The sequence below is a fragment of the Colletotrichum chrysophilum genome, assembly GCF_026319265.1.
Source record: "Colletotrichum chrysophilum strain AFK26 chromosome Unknown scaffold_302, whole genome shotgun sequence".
NCBI lineage: Eukaryota > Fungi > Ascomycota > Sordariomycetes > Glomerellales > Glomerellaceae > Colletotrichum > Colletotrichum chrysophilum.
In genome coordinates, this window is record NW_026517589.1 from 1 (window position 1) to 27,964 (window position 27,964).

Sequence of the window (27,964 nt, forward strand, 5' to 3'; positions counted from 1 at the left end):
GATCACCTTAGCCTCTGAAGACTTGATCTACTACAGCCTACGACCTACGACCTACGACCACGACCCCAGTGTACTGTTTAAACGTCAATCCCCAACTTCTGTTAGCAGACCCTACTGTCGGATAGCTGACCGTAACATAAAGCTATTTAGAGAGCTTAAATTAAAATAAGTAAACTTAAAAGTAGTATAGATAAATTTAGTAAGTTTAAAAACCTTAGTAATAGCGAAAGTTATATTATTATTGTATTATAATATATATAAATATTAGTTAAAGTTAATGTGTATTAATATAAGGGTATTAAAATTAGGGGTGCTGAGAAGTGGATGTGGGACGTTATGTAATCGCTTAAGTCTGGCCATCCCTGCGGCCTTGAACGTCAACTGCGCCCTTCCGAAGTGAAAATCAGATATATAACATTGTGATCGAAGCTGACGCAACTCATCGCTGTTTCTCAACATCCTCCACGACCTTAATTCTCCGCGAGATTTCGGTATGGCGGATATTGCAAGCCTCGACCGGCACCTTGCTTCGTTGCAGGCAAGCCCGACCACCATTGACCTGCTTCGAGACCTGCACACGCAAGCGCTCACCGAGCCCCCATACGTCAGTACGGACAATCAACCCGCCTCCGTCGCCCTTGACAGATTTGTTGCTCTTGAGCCGGACAAATGCGCTCTTGTTTACTTGCTGTTGCGTGCAGCCGGCGCGAGATACGTTCTCGAAGCCGGGACCTCTTTTGGCGTTAGCACGATTTGGCTTGCTCTTGCCGTCGGGCAGAATGCGGGACTCCAAAACTCCGATGGCATTGTCATCGCCACAGAGAACGAGCCAACCAAGGCTAGCAGAGCCCGAGAGCACTGGAAGCGGGCCGGGAGAGATGTTGAGAAGTGGATTCGTTTGAAAGAGGGGGATTTGCGGGAAACACTCAAGACAGATGTTCCTGAACAGATTGACTTTCTGCTTTTGGATAGTAAGTTAAGCCATGATCTTGAGCCAAACACGTTCGCTGTGCATCTGACACAAGCCATTCGCAGTCTGGTCAGCTTTGGCTCTTCCCACGTTGAAGGTTATCAAGACTCGATTGAAGCCTGGGGCATTGATTGTGGCAGACAATGTTGTCTCTAGCAAGGATGGATACGCGGATCTCATTGCGTACCTGGATGACCCCAGGAACCGATTCAAGACTACTACTGCGCCATACTCTGGCGGGCTCTTGGTAGCAGTATATACCGGCAATTAGGTTACAGAGTATTGAGAAACCTTGAACAAATGCGATGGCTAGCTTGACGTTCCCCGAAAAGAACGGTCGGAGAAAAACAGACTCTCTCACAAAGATTGCATTAGTCCTTCATGCTTAACGGTCCAGGAGCCGTCTTTCGGAAACCCAGGGGCATACCCCTTAGAGCCCTCCCAGCCGGCTGCCATATAGCTGATCGCCAGAAGAAACCCGCCGTTGCCGGGGAAGTACGGAGGCGGAGATGGACCTTATATGTGAATCTATTAGAAACGGTGACGCCCACAGGAACGGGATTGGGATCGATAGATCGTGACTCACTTGGTCCAGATCGGTGGGCAAAGCCCTGGTCACCAAATGTCCAATATCCGAAGTTTGTTAAATGATAGATGGCGCGCTCGGGATTCCCGACTCGTGCAGCATTGATAGCCAAAATGTTTCGGCCCCAGCCTCGGATCTGATCATCACCCCAAGCCTCCCATACTTTATCGGCCGTCCTAAGGCCAACGGCAAGGTCCACCTAAAGAACGAAGACAGTCAAACATTGTGACAAGGACATAAAGTAGGTAGGATTTCTTACCAGCGGTGTGTCGGGCAAGATTCCCTGAAGCATAATGACACTGCGCGGATCCTTCTTCAGCGTTGGGTCATCCCACCATGATGCATTCAACCCGCCACCAACCCAAGGGGCATATAACCCTTCAAATTGAGGTAGTGGAGCCATACTATCTGCCACGGCAGTCCATCTGGGTGGGCATCCTTCTCCAAGCCTTGTTTTCCAGCTACAGGCGGATGCAAGAGCCCATTGCCAGTAAGCGAGTTCGTATGACAAGTTGGAGATCTCGGTTGGAGAAGAGTTCTCGGTCACCCCCTGGATTGGGGGCCCAATGTCATACCTACCAGTTTGATTGTTAAGCCACGCAAAGGATGCCATGTAGTTGGCTGTTGCTGTGACGACACGATCCCATCGTTGAAGGGTCTCGTTGGTCGGGGTGGCTTTGTAGGCCAATTCTGCCAGATACATCGGATGGGGCTGTTGCCACTGGAGAAATGCGCGTGTCTCGCCAGGTGCAATGCCTTTTGTGACAAGCTCGGTCATCTTGGGCCACCTGGCTCCATCCCAGCCCATGTTGCGAGCTCTTTCCTCCGAGCTAGGTAAGAGACTTTCGTACACAGACGGGAAGATTCGATCAAAATAGTGTTTTCGTCCCCACGTGGCCCACTGAGCACAATGCCAGATAACCATTTCGAGATGAAACTTTCCCCACCAACCGTTGTAAACAAGGCCACTTTCTTGAGGGGGTTGGCCAGTAGCAGCGCTATTGACCCTCATCGCGTACTGAGAAAGGATGATACGCCGCTGCAACTCCGTCGCATTAGGGTTTGTCGACTTCGTGAGATCCACAAAGCCTCCTTCTTGCCAGTAGTTCAGCCACCCAACAACGTTTGTCTTTTGTATCTCTGATGGCAGCGATGGAATCTCCAATTTAGGGCTGTAATGAGCAGTGAAGATCAGCTTACTCGGGGACATATAATCCTGAGAAGCATCTCTGAGGCGTAACGTATAGCGATGAGCGATTGTTCCGTTCTGATCTTCGTTCTGAACTTGAGCTAGGCTGAGTGGTGTTTGATGAGGCCACCGTAAGTTCAGGTAGTACGCCGTCTCTTGCATCTCGTGGTAGATGTGAGCTGAATGGGAGGAAGAGTTCTTGACGATTGATGTTGTATGATTCCGCGATGACTTTAGGTCATATGTTCCCATAAAAACCTCAAAGTCTGATGATTTCTCAACTTTGTGAATTGGGGGATATGGGAAGTCGAATAAGACGCTCAAGCCTCCGGTTGAAATCAAGTCGGATTGAATTTCGAATGCAACAGAGTCTGTCTCGAAGTCTCCTTGCGTAATCACTGTCGTATGGTGTCCATCGATTTGAAAATTGGAGACGATCGTTCCATTCCAAGGATTGAGCTCCTGATGAGGTTTTGTGATTGTAGACAAAGGTTTATTCTTGTACGCGAGGCTGATCCGACCTAAATTGATTCGGTTGGGGTTTGCGCTGAGCCATTTCGAAACTTCCGGTAATTCTGGATCTTCGATGTCATAGAAAACATCCTTTCCGTGTGTCTCAATTGCTACTCCATGATAGTCGCCAATTTTCTCACTACAAATCCAATGGAATTGCACCGTCAGATTTGGCCTGCAATCCGTAATAAAGTAGGCATGAACACTCACCCATTTTCAGGAAGTCTGTCTTTGTGCCAGCCCCAACTTGACAATGTATTGAAAGGTACCAATGACTGGGTTCCGGTGATGTCCACGTTGAATGCAAAGTCGCCGTTACCAACTTGAAGTGGTGTAGTTGCATTGTCAATGTTTGTCGGCACTTCAGTTCTGATGACTTTGAACGATTCAACAATCGCGCGCCTGAAGACAATTATTTAATACGGTTTCCTGGATTTCCGGTTCATTAAGGAAATCTCTCACCTGTCAATAGCCGTTGATGCTAATACTGGCAAGAAAAGAAGAGATATGCGCACATGCATCTTTGCGCGACTTCATCACACCTAAGAAAACACTTGCAGTGCCGCCGTTCCTTAACAGATGTTGGAAATAACTTTGATCTTGAAAGAAAGCTTTGGTAGTCACCGGATAAATGTTAGCGTAACATATCCGAGAAGCTTGATTGACTTTACATCCGCCTCCGTAATTCGGTGTAGCTACTGCCGAACGAGGGGTAGCACCCCCACAGCTACTCATCATCCGACTGGGGACCCGTAAGTTCAACACGAGCACCGCGAATGGGATTCACTGTGACAAACTCATAGTAGTGTGGTTCAAGCGAACAATTCACTCGTCGATCATGCATTCCGGAAGGTCCGGAATATGCATGGGCACGCATCCGGGTTTAGGGCATACGCTCACAAACAGAGAAACATAGTACAGGCTGAGAAAACAGCGGAAAATTAACTGAGGAATGGCCCCCAGTCATAGATTTCAAGTGACGAATAGATGATGTGTATTTCCCCAGAGTCCTAGCCCCAGTGGACGGTGGAAGACCGACTTGTGTCTTCAGGCCTGGAGATTGGCGTTCCTGTATATGAACTGTGCAATACGCGCGTTGAACTCGTGTTCTCTCTCCCAAAGCGGTATATGGCCGCATTCATCCCACACAAAATACTCCGGCCCGTCTCCAAAGCCTGTCTTGAACAGATCAAAGTGAGGAAATGTGATAGTCTCGTCCGCCGTGCCGTGCATGACCATGATCCGTGATCGGCCTACCAAATCGCCCATTTTAGCTAAATCTTCTGAGCTTTTGAAATGCCATCCGGCGGCTACCGCTTGCAGGAGAACCCCTTTTCTGCGCGATACGTCTGTTTCGTCTTCCCGCTCCGCAAGCTCTTCTGCGACGAAGCGATCGTGATTATTTGGAAAACTGATATTCGCATCGAGAGACCCGGTGTCCGCGGATCTAAGAAACTTGTCGCTGAAGATTCTGCGTGCTTTATTGTCCAGCTCTGTATCCAATCCAGATGGGAGAAACATGAAGACGCGCTGCATAGTGTGGTCCAGAAGAGGTATGGTTCGAACCAGTCTCGGCGCTGATGAGATCAAGATGAGTGACTGGACTCGCTGCGGTATTAAAAGGGCTAGCTCCTGCGCAATCATGCCGCCGAGACTGATGCCAGCAATATTGATGTCCTGGGGGTAGCTTGGTGAATCCGAGTCGAGCCAACCAATTTGCTTCATCAGCTCCAGCACATCTCTTGCCATCTCTGCAGTACTATATCTGCAGTTAGGCTTCCCTGAATATCCGACTCCGCGATTGTCGAATACCAAGCAGCTGTACCGGTCACCGTGATCATGACCAAAGAAACGCGTCTGCCGTTTCCACATATTCCTCGTCGCCCCAAGACCCATAATCCACACGATTTTCAGGGGCCCATTGCCATGAACCTCATACCAGAGTGGAAATGGACCGCCAGCCCGATGGTCTGCCACGCTGACAAGCCCCGATTCGGCAGGTTTGAGGTTCCACTTTGTCGTTCCAAACGCAGGGTGCTGCAACACATCTGCCGCTGACAGATTGACAGGGCGTTCGGTCATCTCGGAACGATCTCCCTGAGCCGCCTGACGATTAGCGGAAAAGGGGAGAAGGCTCGTAATTTGCTGAAGGCAGCTTGTCGCCATGAAGTATGAGTATGTACTGGTCTTACAGTACTGTGATTGGGAAATGTTTTGGAAGAATCAGACAGATCCTTTCTTTCAGCGAGATCACAACATTTGGGTAATGCTGCTAAGATATCAATGCCGCACGGGGCGCGTTTCATGTTTCAAGCCGGCCGAGGCAGGGAACCTTTCTTCCTTCTCTAAAGCTTACTTTCTTTCCATTATGCGCCTATCAATAAACAAAAGTCAATCCATCGCTCTGTGGGTCAACACATGTAGTCTCGTCGAATAACCCGGTGCACTTCTCGAGTTGTATTCTCGGATGTCCTGGATGTGGCGAACGACATCCAAATGTCCACTCCGAAGCCATGTTCAGCAATGCATTCTCACAGAACCACTAGCGAGGGACTTTCGCAGTGAAAGCTTGGCAGGTGACTGGGTTCACGATCCTTTCGTCTGGCTTCAGGTGTTCTTATTCGCTGATTAGTGACTGGCCAGTAATGTCACACTGAGCTGACAATAATCACGTGTGGAGGCCTTCGATCAACTTCCCCGCTTCGCAATTATCCGCAAAACTCCATTTCAACCTGGGTGGTCCTTTGAAGGAGACATGTATCCCAGAAAGCGGGAGGCAATCGATTATGAACCAAGAAGACGCCATGGACAGCATCTGCACCAGTTGTCACTGTCGCAAAACCTTTCCATGGGCCAACTGCAAGTTGCCTTTCCCCCAAGGCTACGGGGTTGAGCCGCTCGAGAAATGGTTTGCCAGTGCTTTGGCCGGCGGCTGCTCTTTGTGTCAGCTTGGAACAGCAGTCGCGAAGGAAGCGATAAGCAAGTTCGGCTATGATGATGCATTCGCACTGTCGTCCATGTTCGACAACGAAATCGATAGTGTTATCCGGTTGACACTGACGCTGAACTGTGGTAGTGATGAGAATATGACGAACCAAGTCCGGATGGTTATTCTCGCACGAGACGGGAGTCTCATAGGTCAGTCTCTATCTGTAAATTACTTTTGTTTCTTCCCAGTCAGAAGCTTTTCTTGGCCGCACTTCTGTGCAATAACTGACGTGGTTGACCAAAAGCTAAGATGACATCAAGACAGCAATGGTTACCACCTAGAACCCTACAACCCCATTTTGAACACCAACGCAACGAAATACTGCATTGAACAAGCGCAGGAGTGGATGAAAAGCTGCTCTTCATCGCACTCTACGTGTCACATAAGACCGAAACCTCTACCAACGAGAATCGTTGATGTGAGCGTTGACCCGCCCCGTCTACAAATTACCAACAACGAGCTTGGCAATTTTGTTGCTTTGAGCCATTGCTGGGGCTTTTCCGTCGATGGCGCCGGTCCTCCAATGACGAGGCGTAACAGCATTGGAACACATGTCCGGGCCATCGATCAAGTCACTCTTCCACGCAACTTCAAAGACGCCATTGCCGTGACTTTGGCATTGGGCTTCACGTATATCTGGATCGACTCTCTTTGCATCGTGCAGGATGATGGAGAGGATTGGGCAAAAGAGGCTGCCAGCATGAAGAGTGTTTACGAAAATGCCGCTCTCGTTCTAGCAACCAGTTCGTCCGACAACGTCTCAAGAGGGATATTGCGGGAAAGGTCACCGTACAAAGAGGGTACGCTGTCGTTTGATATGTGTGGTGTTCCTGGTTCAGGGGCAATCACATACAGGGTGATCCCTAACCATGCTGGATGGGAACCTGTGGTGCAGGGTCCCATAGATGCCCGTGCTTGGTGCTTCCAAGAAAGATTGATGGCTAGAAGATATCTCTCTTTTGGCTCACATGAGATGCTATGGGAGTGTCTCGATGGCTCTCGTTGCGAATGCGGTTACAAATCGATTTACTACAACGTGGCCTCTGGACGCATCCAACATAACACTCAATCATACAATATCGAAACTCTCATCAAGGAAGGCCGGGAGGAGATGGCGTTCGACAGCTTCTCACTATATGCTGTATGGGCACGTATCATCAGGATTTACTCACGTCGGCAACTTACGCATCAATCTGATAAGTTAGTCGCGATAACGGCCGTCGCAGATCGCTTCCGAGAGGAGCTCGAAGATCAATATCTTTGGGGCTTGTGGAGACGAGATTTTCTGTCTTCACTCTGCTGGTTTGCTCTCCAGCCAGGCGATATCAGTGCACCCAATATGCCTTCGTGGACTTGGGCTTCTATATCTGCGCGGATATCCATGTACTTTGAAGCTCACGACAAGGACACAGTGGCAATGGCAGAAGTTCTGAAATATCCCGAACCTTTGGAGAGTCAAGAGCCTAATGATGTGGCAACGCCGACCATAGTTCTTCGTGGACCCATGGTCGAGGCTATTGTGTCCATTGAAGATTCTGGGCTCGCTACGCTGGATGTCCTGAGTGCAGGACATGCGGAACCTTTGCCAGCAGAGTTGACGACTTCGGATCTGTGGCTCGATGTTCCACTCGAGACTGGAACAGTTTCTTTTGATCACGAGACAACGACTAGCCAGAGAGCTCTCGATGGTGTCCAGAGACCAGGAACGTTCCCAGTTTATCTCATGTCTATTTTTCACCGGCAAGGGAAACTCTCCCCATTCCTCATTCTCGGTCGCTCCCAAGCCAGCGCGAACCATTTTCGCCGTCTGGGGTTTGGACGGGTCCGCGATCCTGAGGGATCTGAGACCGGATTCTCTAGCAAATGGACGATTTCCCAGGCCGTAATTATGTAAATTGTCGATAGGAAATCGGGGAGGGCCTTGGGTTGTTGTTCACCTTCTGAACAATCAAACATTCCAGTCGTGGTCTCATTCTCACTTTTAGCGCATCCCAGGCACAGCATACGTTCAGGAACATGTCGCGTATTAATGCAAGAAGACTACTATGAATCCCCTTCTTAACTAATACACAAGCCGAACACCCATGTCCCTAGAACCACAGACTTGAACTTGTCATAGGCTACTCAAGTCTAGTTTACCACTGCTAACAGGAATCCATCAATGATAATCCTTCCCCTGTGCTCGGTGTGAGCCGTCGATACCATCGGCACGAGCGTTGCCCTGACGCGAGCATCCTTCCCCACCTGAGTAAGCAGTGATTGCTTGCCGTCCTCTGTCGCGCCGCTGTCCAAAGCATTCCAGACCACATTATCGACATAGATGCACCCTTTGGGTCTGGTTAACTTGACTGCCCAGTCAAAATACTTCTCCTGTTCACCCCAAGAAGCATCGACAAATACCATGTCAAACTTGCGCCCCTCCTCTGCAAGCTTTGGCAAGACATCCAATGCAGCGCCGAGTATGATCTCGGCGTCGAGACCATCCAGATTCTGGAGGGCGACGTCTCGGTGCTTCGGGTTGATCTCAATACTTGTGACCTTTGCACCAGTCTCTGCCAGCCAGATGGTTGAATAGCCTCCCAGTGTGCCAATCTCAAGGACGGTTTTTGCGCCTAGAAGCTGGCACTGTATAGCAAGGAATTGCCCCTGCAGAGGGGCAACCTCGATGGATGGAAGTCCGTTCTGCTCAGAATTGATGATTGCTTGGTCAAGTCGATGGTTAGGCTGCAGAAGTGTGCCTCGGGCTAGCGTCTCGATGGCCTTGATGGCTGTTACGGTGTCTCTCTCTGCAGTCGTCATAGTAAGCGTGCGGGCGAGGTATCCCTTAGTAGATTGGCTGTCTTGGTTGAGGATGTGGAATTCGTTTGGAAATTTTCCACCCCCTCAGAACTTAAATAGACGGCTAGTTGAAGTGTGCAAAGTCGGATTACGAGTTCTCTGCTGTGCCACCGGATGCCTGGCTCGGGCATACGAGCAAGGAGATAAGACGCGATACCTCTCTAGATGTTCGGAACTTCGGAAATAGAAACTGTTGTGAAGAAACAAGTGATTACTATCATTGGTGGTTCAGGCTGGTTGATCTTACCTGCCGCGTGTCTGACGCCCGGCGCGGAGCAAATGTAGTGTCCATCGCCGAAACCTGGTCTTAGCAGTTTAATGACCCTTTGGCTGGAGTGAGTAAGCGGAAAGCATAGTGTGAATGCCATTTCTATGGAGGTATTTTTGAGTTTTAACAGCATTGACCTCGATAACACAATAGGCATCATGGATGCCTCAAGCTCTCTAGGGTGAGCGTTGCCAAGTGTATCGGCGATGGTGGGGCCGAGTCCGATTGCGACCGCGAGCTTGACAGCCGAGTTTGCTGCCGTGTGCGACAGGAGTGGGGGCGACTTCCGAGTGGCGGACTCTTGAGAGTGGAAAGAAGGATAACACCCATGAGTTTCGACAATACTTTGACGAGAAAGGCAAGCGGATGAACGGGGCGGTATGGGTAGGCCTGAGCTAACAGCCGAAGACCTCTCTGTACAGAGTAAAATGGCTCTGGCGCCTGTTGGCCCCGCAATATCGACTGTTTGTGGGATTCCTTGGGTACTAGGTACTTTCATGTGAAAGTCAACACGGCCGTACTTACCCAGACTGTTTTCCATTTAGATTGCATCTCTGACAGTGTGCTGAGGGGGGCAGCTTTCGTTGATATATGTATGTTGGGTTTGGAGACAGGCCATTCGACGACGGAATCGTCGTGATCTCGAGATCGATGGCGTTTCCCCTCCTCCCCCTGGCCTGAGAGATTTGGGTTGTGCCGGTCGCCGACTTTCGGGCGACGACCGAATTTCCTTTTGCGGTACCCGCGCACTAACAGCCAAAAAGCGACGGTTTGTATGCATGACATCCTCGGAAGACATCCACAGTACCATTGCAGGCCAATCGGAACATCCGAAAAGAAGTGCCGTTTGTACCGTGCGTGAACATTCAAGCGTGTTGGCGCGAGTCGTGTCTGCTGTCTGAGCGCTTGCCGAACCCGCTCTGCCGCGCTGCGGGCTCATCCGGCGGAGCATTCCACACTTGTAGACGCAATGGACGCAGGACAACTCGCCAGGGGCTCAACGGCAAGTCGCCGCAAAGGATCGACTTCGAGAACAACACCAGTTGCTAGCCAGCGTTACGGGTCAAAAGGCATCAGCGAATTCTATCCGCTGGCCTGCGCGTATTGAGATGTCTCAATGTGACATATAAGCCGTCAGGGCGGGGTGGTGTCGCATTTAACTTGCGCCAAAGTTGCTACAAACCTTTCTGACTGTGATTTGCAATGCGCAAGATACTACAGGAAACGTCACTGGCTGTTTTTCTGTGATTAGAATCCAAGTTTGAGGATGGCACGGCCTAGCACCATTACCAGACACAAAAAAAACGTGGCGCAGATCATTGGAGATGGTTGGCAACGTAGAATTAGTATTCAATGCTGACCTGTCAGCTGGAATGGTATTTTGAGTTCCCTGAAGATTGTACACATTATTCGAAAAGAAAGCCCATTTTAATCGTCAGTACCCTCGTTACCGCCAAGCTCGTGATATCCTAAACCATGCTGTTTCCACCGCGCTTCTTCTCAACTTCCATACCAAACTCCCGTTGGACCCGAATTGCACCAAGTCCTCCTTTGTTGACGATTTGCTTCTGACTGTGGTCGTCGGGCAAGCTCTCACTACTGTTGCCATCCATGTCCCTTCCGTATACCCTCGTCTCGACGCCGGAGCGGCTTGCGTTCGCAGTCCCTTTCTTAGTCGGATCCCTTTCGCCGAGTTCCAAATAGCTGTTCTTGACCGCGCCAGATGCAGCGGGATCCTTGGAGGATTTATTCTTCGAGCCAGTAAAGGATGTCAGGCGAGACAAGGCGCGTTCGAGAAGTGGACGACAAGCAGGAAGGTTCGCGACAAGCATGCCGATGCCGACTTCGGCCTGTGCCCAGGCGAGGATGATACTGAGACCCTGGAGGAACTTCGTCGAGTCGTTCAAAAGGAGAAGGTATTTGAGTCGGACGATGGGTGCGATGGAAGCACTAACTGCTGTCAGCGAATAACTTGGGGATCCGGGGGTAAAGCATAGGGGACGCACAAGAAGCCAAGACCGAGCAGGCCAATGACGGAAGCCTTGATTCGGTTCGCCATCTGGAGTCTCCAAATGAGGGCGAATGGGAGAATGGCGAAGATCCAGTCGGTTGAAATCGAGACAGCTGCAACAAGGAACGAGAGGGCGGTTTGTATTTCGCGAGGTTGGCATGTTCCTTGCATAAGCGGGAACCAATTTTTCCTGCAATGGTCAGTAACGCATACAACAGGCTTCATGGGCTTTGGAACTTACTCAACCGGGCTACACTGGAAGAAAAGATACATCCCAGTGCCACCAGTGCAGACTGTAACAAGTGCTAAACACGTGTAGATGACAATTTGAACCCAGCGCTGCCCGTTCGCGATACGGAGAAGAGTGAAACCGATAGACCATTTCAAGCTAACGAGGGTAAAACACCAGAACTCTTGAAACACATAAAACCACTGCGCAACACATCAGCAACCTAGCAATAAAATGGAAGCCATCTTCATGACTTACGAAGTAAGAGTTGGCCTGCTGTTCTGGTGTCAGGGTTGAGTCGAGCTGACCAACGCCACTCCAGGCCATGCCGATCAAGCCGACTTGAGATACCGTCCAAACCGGCTTCAAACTGTCAGTCAAAACCTTGCTGGAATCCGCTTGATGGAACATACAATGGTAGCTACCATGGCCCAATCGTCGGGTCCCCACGCCTTTCTCTGTGTCCGGATCATAAATCGCAGCGCCATACTGATGATGTCGAACGGCAGCGGCACCAGGACCGCTGCGGCCATGTCCTTCGAGGTTGCGGCGCCCATGGTGTCTGGATTGACGGATTTGCGATCACTGAAGAACCGGCTTCGCGCTCCACGCGTTGGTTTGTCGAAGGGGATGAAAGAGCCACAAAATAGCGAACAGACGAGCAACGACCTACCGACCCAGAAAACTTATAAGAGAACGGGATACCAAACAATAGCCAGCATTTGCCAATTACTTAATAGCGTCTCGGTTCCTTTTTTAAGAGACGAACCTGCACAAAGTATCCACAAACCCCAGCCCCGGGACCTCTGCCGCCTAGTGTGGCACTGTTGCAAGGAAGGCCTCGAAGTCTGAAGGAAGCGAGCATGGAAGACTCTTCAAACCCCTTGCCCAGCTCAGACTCTCTAATTTCGACGGCATCCCATCGGGACTTTCTTTTATTAACCTGCCAACCAATCAAGACATTTGCACATCCCTCGACCATGGATGGCTGGTTTCTTTCGACAGGGAACGTCTGTCCTCCCCTTCCAGTCTCACGTGAGTTCGTACGCATGTGTCCGTCATTCTTGCATGTCGCATGGCACAAGGAACATAACGATACTGTCGGCTTTCACCACGATTATGCGTGTCGAATTTCGTGTGGTCTCCGTCAGAAGATTCGTGGCAGATGGTCTACTATTCGAACTTCCGTGCCGTTCGTCTGTGCGATCGCGATCTTAGCGGCAGCTTGGTTTGGGAGCCTAGCGGTTCCTGTCGATGCTACGCGAGATCGGTTGGTTGTGAACATACCAGCTCCTTTCATCCGTCTGGTGTCGCATTTATCCCACTGTTCCGAAACGTCTAGCCTCCATCTAAGGGAGATCGATACTGTATTTGGCAGATCCTCTTCCGAGGATCGGGGAGCTCTTTAGCGGATTCCGGCGGTGTCAACCTGCCTAGCGACTTGGCTTGACCCATGATGGTGGATCCAGCTCTTCAACACGGTTTGCTGGAGTGCCAGTCGGTTACTTGGCCGACCCACGCAGCCGGGCTGCCTTGCTCACAGTATGCAACTGCGGTTGTTGATACTCGTGGAGTCGCGTATTTCAGCTGTGTCCGTAAACCCATAATTACCCCTCTGTGAATGGAGATGGGGGCCACTTTGATGAGAGATTTGTAAACTTGCATTGACGCTTGGTCTCCTGGAAGTAGGAGGTGTTTGCCAACGACCAAGACGAGATATGACAAAGAAGAGATTTGCATCCTGCATAGTTTTCTTCCCCGTATGGAGTTGCTTCACGACCTTTGTGATTTTGCCCAGCGACGGGTGAAGTTCGCGAGGTTTCATCGGTAGTTTGTAGACATTGAGATCGGCAGGCGCCTTTGTCGGTTGACGTGGCTGCGTGGAGACTTTAGGTTGTTCTTCCTGCCATTATCCTTGTCTAGACTGCTCTCTGAAATCCACCACACCATGCGGCCCGTCGGCATTGATCTGTGCACCAAGTGGATAGAGACGCACTAGAGACAGGAGAGAGACAACTGTCACGGAGGAGAATATAAAATGCGTTCTCTATCACGTGGGGGAGGAGATAATATCCTCCGCATCTCCCCGCCGTCACCCAAGGTTAATCATCTTTCATCTTGAAACTGAATCGCAAAAATGGCTCCTCCTTTCAGGGTTTTCGAGGGCAAGCTTGCCATTGTCACTGGTGCTTCTCGCAGTAAGTGAAATTAAGGTTCTGACGTTGGCCATGGGTCGCCGTGGCTCAACACGTTTTTATGGCATCACAACCAGCTAACGCATCTTGAAGGCTTCGGCGCCGTTCTTGCCGAGCACTTTGCTAGCAGAGGTGCTAATGTTGTCCTCAACTATGCCACTGAGGGTTCCACGCCCAAGGCCCAGGCACTGGCCAAGAACTTCGAGACCAAATACAACGTGAAGGCACTTCCTGTTCAGGCCGACCTCAGCAAGGCCGACGCTCCTCAGCAGCTTGTTGATGCAGCAAAGGCGCACTTCACTGATGCGTCTGGTCGCTTCCAAATCGACATCATCGTCAACAACGCTGCCACTGTCAACGCCCAGGGTATCGACCAGCTGGACATCGACCTCTTCCAGCAGACTTTCGACTTGAACTGCAGAGCCCCCGCGCTGCTGATCAAGGCTGCATTCCCCTACCTCCCCACTGACCGCTCTGGTCGTATCGTCAACATTTCCAGCGCCACTACTACCTGGGGTGTCTGGTGGCAGACGTCCTACGCTGGCACCAAGGGTGCTATTGAGGCCATGACCCGTGTGTGGGCTCGGGAGCTTGCGGAGAGAGCTACCGTAAACGCTGTCGCCCCTGGTCCCATGGACACGGGTTTGTATTCTGGTCTGCCCGACGAGCCTCGCGAGGCTCTCCGCCCGTTGAACAACTTGACCCCTCTTGCGAAGGCTCGCCCTGGCGTCGACAGCCAGGAAGTCCTCGACTTGGCCCAGAGCATCGGCGGTCGCCCTGGTTATCTCGAGGAAGTTGCCGGCGTTGTTGGCGTCTGCTGCCTGCCTGAGAGCGGATGGATGACAGGTAACCTGGTTGGTGCTAGTGGAGGTGGTGCTTTCGTTCGATAAATGCGATGTATGAGATATGATATGGCATAGCGATATTTGCAGCGAGGATGCCAATTTTGAGCCCAGGTGTGACGATGCACTGGTTAGGGGGGCTAAGCATGAATTTCAGCATAGACTGGCACGAAGATAATTCGTCGCAATGACATTACAACATGGCCCGTCCACTCTCCTTCACTCCGAATACATCTGATCCGTCATCTTCCTCAAATGTTGACCATATGGTGTTTTTGGAGAACCATGAATATTGTCAAAACCAGAAGCAGCGTGAAAGGGCGCAGGTCCGGAGAAAATGTCGGTGAAGCAATCATGGCATTCGTCTGCAACCACCTATTGGAACCGGGGTCTGGGGAGAATCACCGTTACAGTGGAGTGCCAGCCCCTTGTCGAGTTGCCTCGCATGTCCGTTTGCACCAGAGCCATGTTCATAGTGCCGGGAGAGCTGTTAAACTTTGCAAGGGTTTACAGCCCCCGCAGCCCCCGTGTAGCATTAGGTAGTTTTAGGGCCGTCGGCTAACGCCCAACGGGGAAAGATTCTCTTGAAGACCATGAAGGAGGGATTTTCGTCCATCAGCCCCCACGATTGTCTTAATGAAGCCAAGTGATGCTACGAATAGGCGAGCGAATGTCAGCTCACATCGGTTATGTGCCCGCATCAGAATGCAATTCGGATTTGTGTATTCGTACTTAGCCCCTGTTTGGTATGTTTCGATCAGTCTCCGACGACGTCTTAGGCACCAATTGCCAGAGTTCTCTTCCTGCGGCGGCAAGCGAGGTGAAGGATTTGGATCACCGCCCACGCCAAGCTCCAGCTCCCCAGTAACGTCTGTGCAGCCTTGGGATCACCTGATCTTAGCCATGTCGTCGGCTGCGGGACACCTCGCAGCTGGCCTCCCGAGGAATGAAAGCTTGATACAATAGCTAGGGCAGCAATGCTACGCCGTAGATTGGGCTCCGTGAATGGGAAAGACTCCTATGATTAAATCCCTTGCCATGCTATTCACGAGTTAGCATCCAATTGCATGAACCGAATTGATGCCCTGGCTAGTGGCTATGGATGATGTTGCCCTTCGCCAGTGTAACTTTGTTGCCCAAATATCTTCGTTAGAGGGTGCAAAAACGCCTTTCCCAGTCTTAACGTCTTTACCACTCCCGCTACCCATAACAACGGGACGGACATTTGAATTCCAAGAGCAAAGGCGTGGAAGTCTCCAACGTCAAAAGCACATCCCGACGTAATTGAACGGATGTGTCACTTGAAAAGAAAGGTTAACCAGCAGATAACTCGCACTTTGCACCTGCGCTCAGCACTACTAGAAGGACAAAATCTTATTATAATAAAACTCGAACAGAAGTGAATGTTTGCCATCAACTAAGGTGCTGATAATTTAAATGCCTAAGCCCAGTGAAACATTCCATGTTCAACTTTACACCTACAAACGACGACAGCTTCATCAATTTACGCGTCCGCCTCTTCGTTATCAAACCCAGAGACCAGCAAAGACTTACCTATGCAGTTCACGTCAACCGGAAGATATTTCCCAGCCGGTAACCTGAGGGCTGAGGGTCCAGTTTAGTGAGAAATTAGCACGTGTAAACCATTCTATTAGCATGAAAGGAGGCAGGACTGGATCGCATAACATATTCAGTAAGTGATACTCTTGAAGTGTTTTCAGCTTTTGATGTCTAGTATAAGGCTTGTCTTTTGACATTCTATGGTGTTATCAAACGACAGCGAGGCCCATGTCGACACGTGATAAAATGTTAGGATGATTAAATTTTCCAGCTATGTATATGGAAATTATTTTTGCAAAAGTATTTGCGTGATGGCAGGAAAAGGATAGTCTTCTTTGTAGACTGCTTCTTCCCTTCTAAGTTTTCTTTCGCAGTTTGCCGCCTGGAGGCGCTCCTTTTTGACTGCTGTGTGACTCTGACGGGGATATATGAAGACTCCAGGTGTGCACACGGTAGTAAGCATGCGCACCTTGGGTATTCCAGTATAGTTCTTGTGTCTTACCTACAATGAGACGTACAAACCCACGGGAAGATTGACAGCCTAACTTGCATTTGGCCGTAGACATGAAAGTATGCGTAGAGGAGTGGGAATGTCAACGCTAGTGGTTAGTCATGCTTCAGCAGTGGTTTGCATAGTTCGACGTGATTTCGTTATCCTATGATCATGTTGAGGAAGTTTCGAGCCCACCCAGTAGGGGTTTTCACAGTAGGGGAAGTTATCCTATGATCATACATATGAATATTCCGTAGCATTTAATAATTATAGCCCACGATAGATACTACTGCTGCTGTAGTTCCATGTTGATTTCACAAATAGTTCGAAAAGACTGAAAGCAATGAGTGTTTATACGCCCCCCCTGTGGAAAAATAGACCGTAACCAGATAATGCTATGTCGATCACACCCAACACACCAAAAGACTTGCTGATACCCTGAAATGGACAGTCTGGAGGGGAGCTAGGTCAGCCGCACCAATGGTCACGTTTAATAAATCATACCTCTCACTAAGCTTCTGTCAAAATTCCTGCCAGAATATCAGCTGAACGGAGCCAGGATGATCCGCCTCAGATTTTCCGGCGCCGGTTTTCCGACCAACCGATATTGTCTGTCTCGATAAAGGGTCTTCAACGTGGCCGATGCGTCTTTATCCATTTGCCCCGCCTGCAGTCTGGACGCTCGCATGAACGGACCCGTCCACAGTTTAGACTTAAAGCACGTGGCGTATGATAGTCTCCATGTCCTTTCATCCAGCGATGTCGAAAAAAGGATTCCTCAATCTCTATTTTCAATTTCCCCGTCTGTGTGTTTCGATCTTGCCGCTCAAAGTCGACGGGGCGCGGGCTACGGTCCAGTTCCCGAAGTCAACACAACACCAAGCCGAGCCGCTCCATGTGTGCGTAGCAAACATCGCGTCTTTCAGCACAGCAGTAAGGGACGATGCCATTGCTCGGGAATGCCCATGCTCGAAAAGTTCGATCAGATCTGTTCTGGAAGGCCTTCTCCGGAAGACCACCGAGCTTATGTGCTTATGCGCATCCGACTAACGTTCGCGGTTACATGATCGACTGGTAGAGCTTCTAGAAGCCTGAGTCTTCGGTGTTATGGAAGATACGTTCCCGAGAGCCAGACGCGGTCAGTTGGGCGTTCGCGCGCGAGGCCCACCACACCACCCACAGCCGAATTTCCGACTGTCATGCAAGGACCCTCTGCTGCTCGCTGGCCCACAAGTGCATGCAAGAACTTTTGACGAGGCCCATAGTAGAACTCGTCCTCGATTGCTGTGGCAGTGGACTGATGAACCACACCGGGCGAGAGAGAGCATACGATTCTCACAGTCTCACTCAGCAGACTCGCAGACAGAGACTAGGCGACGCCGAAGGTAGCATTTTAATGACCTGTGCAGCATGCTGCAGCGTCCGACAATGTCCCTTTGACAGTCCATGACGTCGTGTTCTCGAATCATGTCCTCGACAATTCGGATAACGAAGATGCTAAGCATGCGGCTTACCACCCGTAGCTTGGCGATGGACTTTCAAGCATTGCCAATCTTCGCCAAGACGGGAAGGTCGCAGCCCTTGGAATTGACGATACATAATCTCGGGGTGCGACTGCTACGTAGTAATTGGACAGCCTCAACCGCTCCTGCACCAAGCCTACCGCCGCCCGTTGGTCTGCATCTCGTGGCGTTTGCGGAGTAACGTGGTGAAAAGTCCCCCAAACCCCGGATTCAGTATCTTGGCCCTTTCGACCTCGGCACCAGATGCATTGACTAATGTTGAAAAATGAGCGTAGTCCAATCAGAGAGTGCAATTCAAGGCCGCCTTATTCCCCTTAACCTCGCTTGGCGCCACCCGTTTCGGCCCTTTTGCCAAGCAGTCCACTAAATTCCTCGTAAACCACCCGATGTGTCCGTTATTACCACACAAAAGGATCGGCTCACTCGGCCGAGTGGAGTCCGGCACCTGTGTCGGTGTCCGGTTTGTGGCGCGTCTTCGCAAAAGTTCCTGGGGCGAGCATCCAAGTCGGGCAAAACTTTTCGCAGGTGGAACAAGATATCGCCTCGAAGACGTCGGAGTCGCCCGAGGGTAAGGGCATTATTAGTGATTAGTGTAGATACTAATGAGTCTCCATCCTCCCCACTGGCCAAAAGCTGCTCTTGGATCTCTTCTGGAAATTTTCTTCTTGTCTTCTTCCTCACACCGAGTCACCTCTGGTATACCTCATGCTTCGGGTCTAACCTTTCGAATTGCGTAAAAATGGCCCAGAACCACGAGGATACCGTGGCCGAGTACGTAACATTGCGCATATCGTCGGCTCTCTGACGCAGTACTGACTGTTTCTGTGCAGGCTCCACGAGACGTTCGGCGAGCGTGTGGCGCACGACATCGAGAAGAAGGAGCCCTTGTCTGAGAAGGATGCCGAGTCTGGCCCAACTCCTGACGGAGCCGAGCCCAACGAGTACGAGAGGGGCACTTTGCGCCGTGTCGGAGAAAGTCTCCCCGCCTCAGCATTCCTGATTGCCGTTGTTGAGCTCACGGAGCGCTTCACCTACTATGGTGCCCAGGGTCTTTTCCAGAACTACATCAGCAATGACGCCAATGGAGTCGATGGCCCGAAGGGTCTCGGAATGGGTCACCAGGCTGCGACAGGACTGAACCTGTTCTTCCAGTGGTTTTGTTACGGTATGTGGAATACTGATACGAATTCATGAGCAAAGAAGAAGTATTAACAAAGATGTCTAGTCACTCCTATTCTCGGAGCCATCATTGCTGACCAGTACTTGGGTAAGTACAAGACCATTCTGGTCTTTTGCGCCTTTTACTGGGTTGGTCTTGTCATTCTCTGGACGACATCGCTCCCAGTCGCCATGGCTAATGGCGCTGGCAAACCCGGTTACATCGTTGCAATTATTGTCATCGGTCTGGGCACCGGCGGTATCAAGTCGAACATCGCGCCCTTGATTGCCGATCAGTACCAACGTCGTGTCATGGCTGTCAAGACGGAGAAGACCGGCGAGCGAGTCATTATCGATCCAGCCGTCACGTACCAGCGCATTTACATGATCTTCTACTGGTGTATCAACCTCGGATCGCTTTCTTTGATGGCAACGCCCTTCATGGAGAAATACAAGGGATTTTGGACAGCATACCTGATGTGCTTTTGTGTCTTCAACGTCGGCATCGCTACTCTGGTGCTGCGTCGCAAGACTTACGTCAACCGCCCGCCTCAAGGATCTGTCATCACTGATGCCTTCAAGGCTCTTGGCTTGATGATTGCCTCGCGCAACATGGATGCCGCGAAACCATCATGGCGTGCAGCTAATGGCAAGGGCAAGCCCGTCCCATGGAATGATCATTTCATCGACGAGCTCAAGAGAGCACTCAGAGCTTGCAAGGTCTTTGTCTTCTACCCCATCTTCTGGGTCTGCTACGGCCAGTTCTCGACCAACTTCGTCACTCAAGCCGGGCAGATGGAGGGCCATGGGATGCCGAACGACTTCATGCAAAACTTCGACCCCATCTCCATTTTGGTCTTCACCCCAATTCTCGACAAGGTCGTCTATCCGCTCCTGCGCAAGGCTGGCATTGAGCTGAAGCCCATTATGCGTATCACGATTGGCTTTTGGCTCGGTGCTCTCTGCCTCGCATATGCAGCCATTGTCCAACATCTTATTTACAAGGCCGGCCCGTGCTACGAAGCTCCGGGTGCCTGTCCCGAAGGATTGAGCAATGGCGCTTCTCTGCCTAACCATGTTCATATCGCCGTCCAGACCCCGGCGTATGTGTTCATTGGGTTGTCTGAAATCTTCATTTCTGTTACCGGTCTCGAGTATGCCTACACCAAAGCGCCGCCCAACATGAAGTCTTTCGTTCAGAGCATCTATCTCTTCACCAATGCTTTCGGCTCCGCCATCTCCGAGGCCCTGGTGTCCGTCGCGGTTGACCCCAAGTTTTTGTGGATGTACACGGGAGTTGCTTGCTTCTCTTTCGTCATTGGATTTGTATTCTACTTCACTTTCCGCCACTACGACGCCGAGGAGGACAAAATGTATGATCTGGACCGCGATCAGCCAATTCTGACACACAACGGTGTCAAGCAGACCGAGACAGACGAGTAGATGACGCGGGCCTCGGCTTCATATGAGTTTTCAAGGACACTTGTGGGTTCAGGTTGTATATAATGTTGATCACGACATGGTTCAGATGTATGATAGTTACGACGCCCTTGAGAAGGCTATATAAATAGAATACCCCCTTAATCAGTGAAACGCAAATCTCGTAGAGGGCAGTTTCGAAAGCTTTTTTCGTTTCTGAACTGCAAACAATCACGGTCACGCCTGTCATGAATGACATGAGTGGTATTCTCAGCTTCTCGCTCCCATCCATATTCACTACCAATAGCAAAATCACGCCTAGCGGTACATGCATGCCAAGCAGACTTACTCAAGGCCGAGGTCAGCTTGATGGACTTTGAATATAATCATGCACACTGCTCAAGTCTGACTTCGTCTGGTCCGATATGTTAATTTGATTTTTTACTAGACCGACCCTTTTCTCTGATAGAATTCGCGCAGTCTCATTCTTCCGTTGCCAAGACGATCTGACCCTCCACGACGGTATATTGACCCTCGATGATGCAAGCAGATATGTTCCGCAGCGAGTCTGAATAAACCTATCAAAATCATGCATGCAAAATTTCTTTATCTATTCCGATGTGACTTAACGCTTAAACTGATACCACTGCTTCCTTAGCTGTGTAAGGCCTTAAGCACTCATCCCAGAAAGTGTACGTCTCAGGTTGCGTAGCCTAGGTAATATTCGCAGGCGATTCTAGTAAAATCGGCCATACAAATGGCGGAAGGTGGTCCGGGCGTTGGAGCAGAATCGGTTGGACTCGGGACGGAGCTGTAATTGGGTGGTGTTTAACCCCAAGTGGAGACTCTAGCTTAGGGTTACATTGGGCCAATCTGTAGAAAAGGGGTAATTCAGTAGTAAAAGATAAGAAGAAAGATAATCTATAGCTTATTTACTGTCATAAGATTGTGAGTAGTATCAACTAACTATGAATAGCTTTATTGAGATTAATGAGGAGCATCAAATGCTCATTTGTTGCAAATGCAAGGCAGCTGTTCGGCCCAGCAGCAGCATTGAGTCACACTTCCGCCACGAGCATCAGTTGAAAGGAGAGGTTCTCAGAGATATTAAGGACTGCTATAGCAGGATGGACTTGGCCGATCCAAAGGTTGATGCTCTTCCTATAGATGGCAGCTTAGCCATTGAACAGCTGGATGTTTTACAGGGTTATAGTTGCTCTATATGCCGATATCTCACAACAGCAAGAGACAACATCACACGCCATTGGAGGGAGGCTCAGCATGCAGCCGGACCGCTCAAATCAACAAAGGTGCAATTGCAGACGTGGATGCGCGGGAAATATGCTCGTTACTGGATCGTCCGCAGCAACGAGGCCGAGGCGTGGCCAGACTCAGCAAACAACTCAGAGAAGGATGCCATGGAGCTGATGGTGGCCCAGTGTACGGCTGAGCTGGATGCCGAGGATGCCGAGCGACTGCGAAGAGGGGATCTGAAAGAAGATATGGACCGGGACTCGTCGTGGGTGAAGAGGGTGCGCTGGGTCAATCACTTTGGGTCTCGAGATCTACTTGATATATTCAAAGCAGCCGAGTGGATACGGGCGAAGAGCACCACAGCGGGACGAGGCCGGGAGCAAGACGAAGATGGCGCGCAAGAACGGCTGATATTGCTGCGTCTCGGGGAGAGCTTCGATCGCGAGGTGGAACGGTGCAGCTGGCGATTGGACAGCGTGCCGACTGAGACGCTCCAATGGCTTGCCAGCATCGTTAGCACCACTCCCAGCGGGATGCCGTTCGGTCTGAAGGGCAAGGAGGCATCAATGGCCAAATACCGGACCGTCGGACATCGATATTTGGGCTTCTGCTGGCGAGCGCACCACATCGGAAGGGATGAGGCGTTGGAGCGATGGGCCATCCGCTTTACAGACGAACAGTGGAGCTTGCTATGCGACGTAGCAGACGAGCTGGAGAGGAGCAGCATCGCGAGCAGCCACAACCACAGCTGTAACGACCAGGACAGCGAGGATGGGGCTGACGACGACGCAGGGGACGAGGGTATGTATTCCCGGAAGGACAACGACACGCTCGACCGGGCCGTCTTCTTGTTCATGGTGGCTTCGATCAAGACGCAGGTGGGCGGGCATATCTATTCAAACTCGCTGCTCTGCTTCTGTGCGGCGTTAGGGATCCGGTCCCGTCCGCTCGGGTATACCGAGCCGCACTTATACACGGGAATGCTGGCCGCTATTTTGTGGTGGTCCCGGCTCTTCTTCTTGGAGGCCGCGTTCGAGGACCAGCCCCAGGATCAGGATGAGGTTGGGATCAAAGCAGTGATCGCGTTCCGGGATCAACATGCCGTTTGGATGTGTGTAGGCGCGCATACGGTCGTCAGCACCATCATCGGATGGATGGCGCTGGGGAAAGGGTGGCGAATGCGGATGGGTGGGCAGCCATCGGTGCGTTGGGCCGAGGACGGCGAGTCGCTATTCCACAACGGCGAGCGCATCATGGTTCAGGAGTTCACGCGGGCGCTCCGGAACCAGGTCGTTGAAGCACAGAAGCTGCTGGATTCACTATTCGCGGGGGATTGGGAGAGGTATAAGACGCTGGTCAAGCTAGGGCGGATCGTCGACAGCATGGTGCGGCTCGGGGCCGGACAGTCGTTCGCGACGAACGCGAAGAACAGCTGGCTGGAGCCCGGACCGGCAGTCGTGATGAGGCAGTTAGGGACATCAATATGGGACCCGAGGAAGCAACGGCTCAGGCGAGAGGGGGTCCGGCAGTGGCTCCGACGGCTGAGGATGTTCCGGGAGGTGCTCATGGTGCTCGTCCACGCATGGGGCGGACTACCCGGACGAGGGCCCGAGGTGGCGACGTTGCGGCACTGCGACTCGTGGCAGCTCATCCGCAACATCTTCGTTCTCGACGGGCAGGTGATGATGGTGACGGACCGAGACAAGATGAAGGCGATCCGGGACAACTCGCGCAAGGTGGCCCGGTTCGTTCCGGAGGTGATTGGGCAGATGGTGATAGCTTATATCGCGTGGCTGATCCCGGCGGAACGGGCACTCCGGCGCAAGGGCGAACTGGCCGAACCGCGCGGGGAGCATTTGGAGTTCATGTGGCGAGACGGCAGCTCGGCGGTGTGGGATACAGAACGACTCAGCCGGAAGCTGGCGCGGGTGTTGCAGGCCACAACGGGCGTGAGGCTGGGCGTGGGACGATACCGGGTCGTAGCGATCGAGATGGGTCGCCGAATCCGGGGGCTCGTGTTACAACAGATGGAGAGCCGGTTAGACGACGATGACGGGGACGACGATGATGTTGAGGTCGATCCCATCACTGGAGAGCCGGTGCACTGTGGGGGAAGCTGGAATATCGTATGGGATTTGGCGTCGACACACGGGAGCCGGGTCGCGCGACAGCACTATGCCGTACACATTGGGTTCCCGGGAAAGCTACAGCCGGAGATGATTGCCACGTTTAAGGAGATCAGCCGGCTATGGCATCAGTTTTTGGGAGGGGAGGCAGTTGGGGACGGCAAGCGGAGACGGGCAGGCGAAGTGGTAGAGCCCGGGACAGTAGTAGGGTTAGGGTTGAACAGCCCAAAGCGGACCCGGGGCCAGATGGTGTTGGAGACGGCGGAGGAGGCACTGGCGGCCGGCTTATGCAAGCTGCTCGGGCCCGGAGCGAGATGGCGCAGCAGCAAGCAGGCCGAGAGCATGCGGGCGATTATGGCATTACAAGGCAACCAGTCACTCATCAGCGTGCTACCAACAGGGGCGGGCAAGAGCATACTGTTTATGCTGCCAGCAGTCATGCCGAATATGGGAACGAATATTGTAGTGGTTCCGTTTGTAGCGCTGATGGAGGATTTGGTCACGCGCGCAGTGGGCATGGGAGTCGACTGCATCCGTTTCCGATCGTCGCTGCACGCCGGACGAGAAGGGTTACCACGGGCAGCCCGGTTGGTTGTTGTCAGCGCAGATAGCGTCACTACTGGGGAGTTCTCAGCTTATGCTGACGGGCTTTTATGTGCTGGCTTGCTTCAACGGATATTCATTGACGAGTGCCATACCGTCGTTACGGATATCGGGTACCGAGCGCGGCTGGGAGAGCTCCGGAGCTTGCATCGCTACCGCTGCCCGCTGATACTATTGACGGCGACGATGCCGGAGGTGCTCGAGGACTGGTTCCGGGAGCAGATGTTAGTGGAGGCAGCACGGACGGTGCGGGACCGGACGACGAAGGTCAATTGTCGGTACCGGGTGGAGCAGGTGAAGGCCGGGAACGGGGCGGTGGAGCGGCAGGTTGCGGAGACAGCAAAGCGTCTGGAGGCAAAGATGTCCGGGCAGCAGAAGGGGGTAATATACTGCCGATCGAAGCGCCAGTGTGTCGCCATAGCTGCCGAAGTCGGCTGCCACTTCGACCACAGCGGTATGGGCGAGATGGAACGTCAGGGGGTGCGGGCAGCGTGGGCCGGGGGACGGGGACACCGATGGATTACGGCAACAACGGGCTTAGGGACCGGGGTTGATATCGAGGGAATTGTGGGCGTTATCCATGCGGAACAACCGTACGGGCTTGTGGACTTTGTGCAGCAGACAGGGCGAGGGGGACGGCGAGCAGGCGAGGTGGTCGAGTCCATTATTGTGCACGACGGACGGCCGAGGCGGCCAGATGCGCACGGCAGTCTTGTGGATAAGCGTAACCAGGCGGAGATGGAAGCGTTCATATGGGCTCCAGGATGTCGGCGGACTGTCATCAGTGCATTTATGGATGGGGTTGACGGCGAATCGTGCAAGGACATAGCGGGTGCGGAGCTTTGTGATCGATGCGAGGAGCAAGGGTGGTCAACCGCTATCGGCAGCAGGAGCGACAGGGCAGGCGAGGGCATAGCCACACCGAGGGAGCGATGGAGCGAGTTCGGAAAAGAGGAAGGGCAACGGATCCAGATGCTATTCCGTTGGCTGGATGAGGTTGCGGACGAGTGTCCAGTATGTCATGTCCGGCGACATTATCGAAGAGCCGAGACTGGCGAGCTTTTGGACCAGCCACGGCACAGACGCAGGGGGGAGTGGTGCAGCAAGGTTTCCGGTAAGAGCTATGATGCGGTGCGGAAGAAGATCACGTTTGGGCAGCTATCATGCTGCTTCACGTGTCAACTCCCGCTTGACTGGTGCAAAGAGACGAGGGAAGGCGAGGCAGGGGGGGAGGGGCATTGTGCATATATTGATAAGGTGTTGCCGGTGGCTTTCATGGGGCTGCAGAGCTGGAGGGTTCAGCAACTGGCAAAGAGGGAGTTTGGCATTGATATAGGGGAGGAGGATGAATTCTTTATGTGGCTAGGGGCACGGCGGCAGTTTCACGGGCTCAATGGGACGAATATGCATTCGTTATGGGAGGCAATTATAGGGGAAGCATATAAGGGGGGTATATTCTAGTATATATAAAGAGAATTAAGGCGTATATAAAAATAGTTTTCTAGAAACTAAAAAGGTAAGAAATAGACTACTATTTTAAGTATAGTATAGGGAGTCTTAAGGATATAAATAAAGTTTTAAAAAGAGCAAGTAAAAAAAAGAAAGATATAAGGGGTTACTATTATAAAGTAGAGTTAAGTATAAGTTTTATATAAAGCTAGAAAGATTTTATAATAAAGATAGAGAGAGAGTAGTAATAGTAGTACTAGTATATTTAGTTTTAATTATAATATAAAACTACTAGCTATTAAAATATAATATAAAGTTTAATTGAAACTACTTTTATACTAAGAATGGATTTTAAAATAATAGAGTATTATTATAAAGTAGTTAAGGTTTATTATTTTACTAAACAGAATAATAAATAGAGTAAAAAAAGAGAAATTAAGGAATAACGTTGAAGTAAGTATAGAGTAAAAATAGAAGATAGAGTTCATAAATAAAAGATAGTAATAGAGTTAAGTAATAATATAAAGAAAAAGAAAGGGTTAAAAGATAGAATTTTACTATAGAAAAATGAATAAAGTATATAGAAAAGTAAAAGGAAAGAGGGAGTATATGAAAAAAGGTAGTAAAGTAAAGGAGTAAAAAGAGAATAGTTCATTACTATACTATTTTATACTAGAAATATAAAGGTATTATAATACTAGACTTTATTACTAATAGGGTTAGAGATAGGTAGTAAGTATATTAAAGGAGCTTAATTCAATAGTATAGTCATAGTAGGGAGAGTAAGAAGTATATATAATAGAAGTAAAAGGGTATAAGTAGTACTAAAGAGAAAGAAAATAAGTTTTATATAGAGTAAAAGTAAGCTTGAAATAGAGAAAGAAACAAATAGAATAAAGGGCTAAAGTTATAAAATAGAAAGAGTAAATATAAGTTAAAGTATAAAATATGAAGTAGAAATAATATAGAGAGAAGAGAAGAAGGTAAAAGAGTTAATAGTATTATAAAAAACAAAAAGGAGTTAAAAATTTAAAAAGGTAAGAAGTATAGAAAAGAAAACATAGATTTACGTATTTATAAAGAAGGAAATAAAGTAATAAAAATAGTATATAGTAGTATATAGTAGTATAATAGAGAAAAATAGAAAGAGTACGTTAAGATAGTAATAGAAAAGGGGTAAATATATATTTTAATAGCTAGACAATAAGTAAATAGCTATACTATAGAGTATTAAAGAATTTTTCTCATGGCTACTTACTATATTTATACTACTAATAAGAAGATTATTTTATAACTTATTATTACAAGAAATAGCTAGTAGAGATCAAACTAGGGTTTCTAATAAAGTACTATATAAGTAATAATGAAGTTGAATAGCTATTTAAGCATTTTTAAAACGAATAGTAAGACTGCTGTTTTAATAGAACTAAAACGATAAGTAAAAGGTTAATTCTACTAGTTTTTATACTATTAATATAAGTACTATATTTATATTTGTAAGAGTAGTTAAAAGATAGTTATTAAAGGAAGTATTTAAATATTATTAAGACGAGTAATATAACTAGTATTACAATATATTTTAAACTACTATTATATTATTATTTAGACTAGAAAGATAGGTGCTATAATGTTACTTTTAAAACCGGTATTACAACTGCAATTGAACTATTTTTAAGACTGCAATTAAAGTTGCTAAAACAACTATTATTTAATTAATTTTAGGACTACTATTAAAGCTTGTAATATAAC

At 50.0% G+C, this 27,964-nt stretch overlaps 6 protein-coding genes across 6 annotated transcripts; 4 read left to right on the plus strand and 2 right to left on the minus strand.

Moving 5' to 3' along the window:
* Positions 1-493: 493 nt before the first annotated feature.
* Positions 494-1,241, plus strand: COL26b_014163 (uncharacterized protein; the record flags this gene model as incomplete). The annotated part of the gene is made up of 2 exons (XM_053186740.1): positions 494-971; positions 1,036-1,241. The coding sequence occupies 2 exons, from the start codon at positions 494-496 to the stop codon at positions 1,239-1,241; spliced, it is 684 nt and encodes a 227-aa protein (XP_053029310.1).
* Positions 1,242-8,377: 7,136 nt separating this feature from the next.
* COL26b_014164 (uncharacterized protein) lies at positions 8,378-9,046 on the minus strand (the record flags this gene model as incomplete). Its single annotated transcript, XM_053186741.1, has 1 exon — positions 8,378-9,046. The coding sequence occupies one exon, from the start codon at positions 9,044-9,046 to the stop codon at positions 8,378-8,380; it is 669 nt and encodes a 222-aa protein (XP_053029311.1).
* Positions 9,047-10,822: 1,776 nt separating this feature from the next.
* On the minus strand, positions 10,823-12,150 carry COL26b_014165 (uncharacterized protein; the record flags this gene model as incomplete). The annotated part of the gene is made up of 5 exons (XM_053186742.1): positions 10,823-11,303; positions 11,360-11,554; positions 11,606-11,796; positions 11,852-11,956; positions 12,007-12,150. The coding sequence occupies 5 exons, from the start codon at positions 12,148-12,150 to the stop codon at positions 10,823-10,825; spliced, it is 1,116 nt and encodes a 371-aa protein (XP_053029312.1).
* A 1,580-nt stretch (positions 12,151-13,730) lies between these two features.
* Positions 13,731-14,678, plus strand: COL26b_014166 (uncharacterized protein; the record flags this gene model as incomplete). Its single annotated transcript, XM_053186743.1, has 2 exons — positions 13,731-13,791; positions 13,882-14,678. 2 exons carry the CDS (start codon positions 13,731-13,733, stop codon positions 14,676-14,678), a joined length of 858 nt encoding a protein of 285 aa, XP_053029313.1.
* Positions 14,679-18,945: 4,267 nt separating this feature from the next.
* On the plus strand, positions 18,946-20,807 carry COL26b_014167 (uncharacterized protein; the record flags this gene model as incomplete). The annotated part of the gene is made up of 3 exons (XM_053186744.1): positions 18,946-18,977; positions 19,037-19,371; positions 19,432-20,807. The coding sequence occupies 3 exons, from the start codon at positions 18,946-18,948 to the stop codon at positions 20,805-20,807; spliced, it is 1,743 nt and encodes a 580-aa protein (XP_053029314.1).
* A 1,304-nt stretch (positions 20,808-22,111) lies between these two features.
* Positions 22,112-23,813, plus strand: COL26b_014168 (uncharacterized protein; the record flags this gene model as incomplete). Its single annotated transcript, XM_053186745.1, has 2 exons — positions 22,112-23,781; positions 23,807-23,813. The coding sequence occupies 2 exons, from the start codon at positions 22,112-22,114 to the stop codon at positions 23,811-23,813; spliced, it is 1,677 nt and encodes a 558-aa protein (XP_053029315.1).
* Between the last annotated feature and the right edge of the window lie 4,151 nt (positions 23,814-27,964).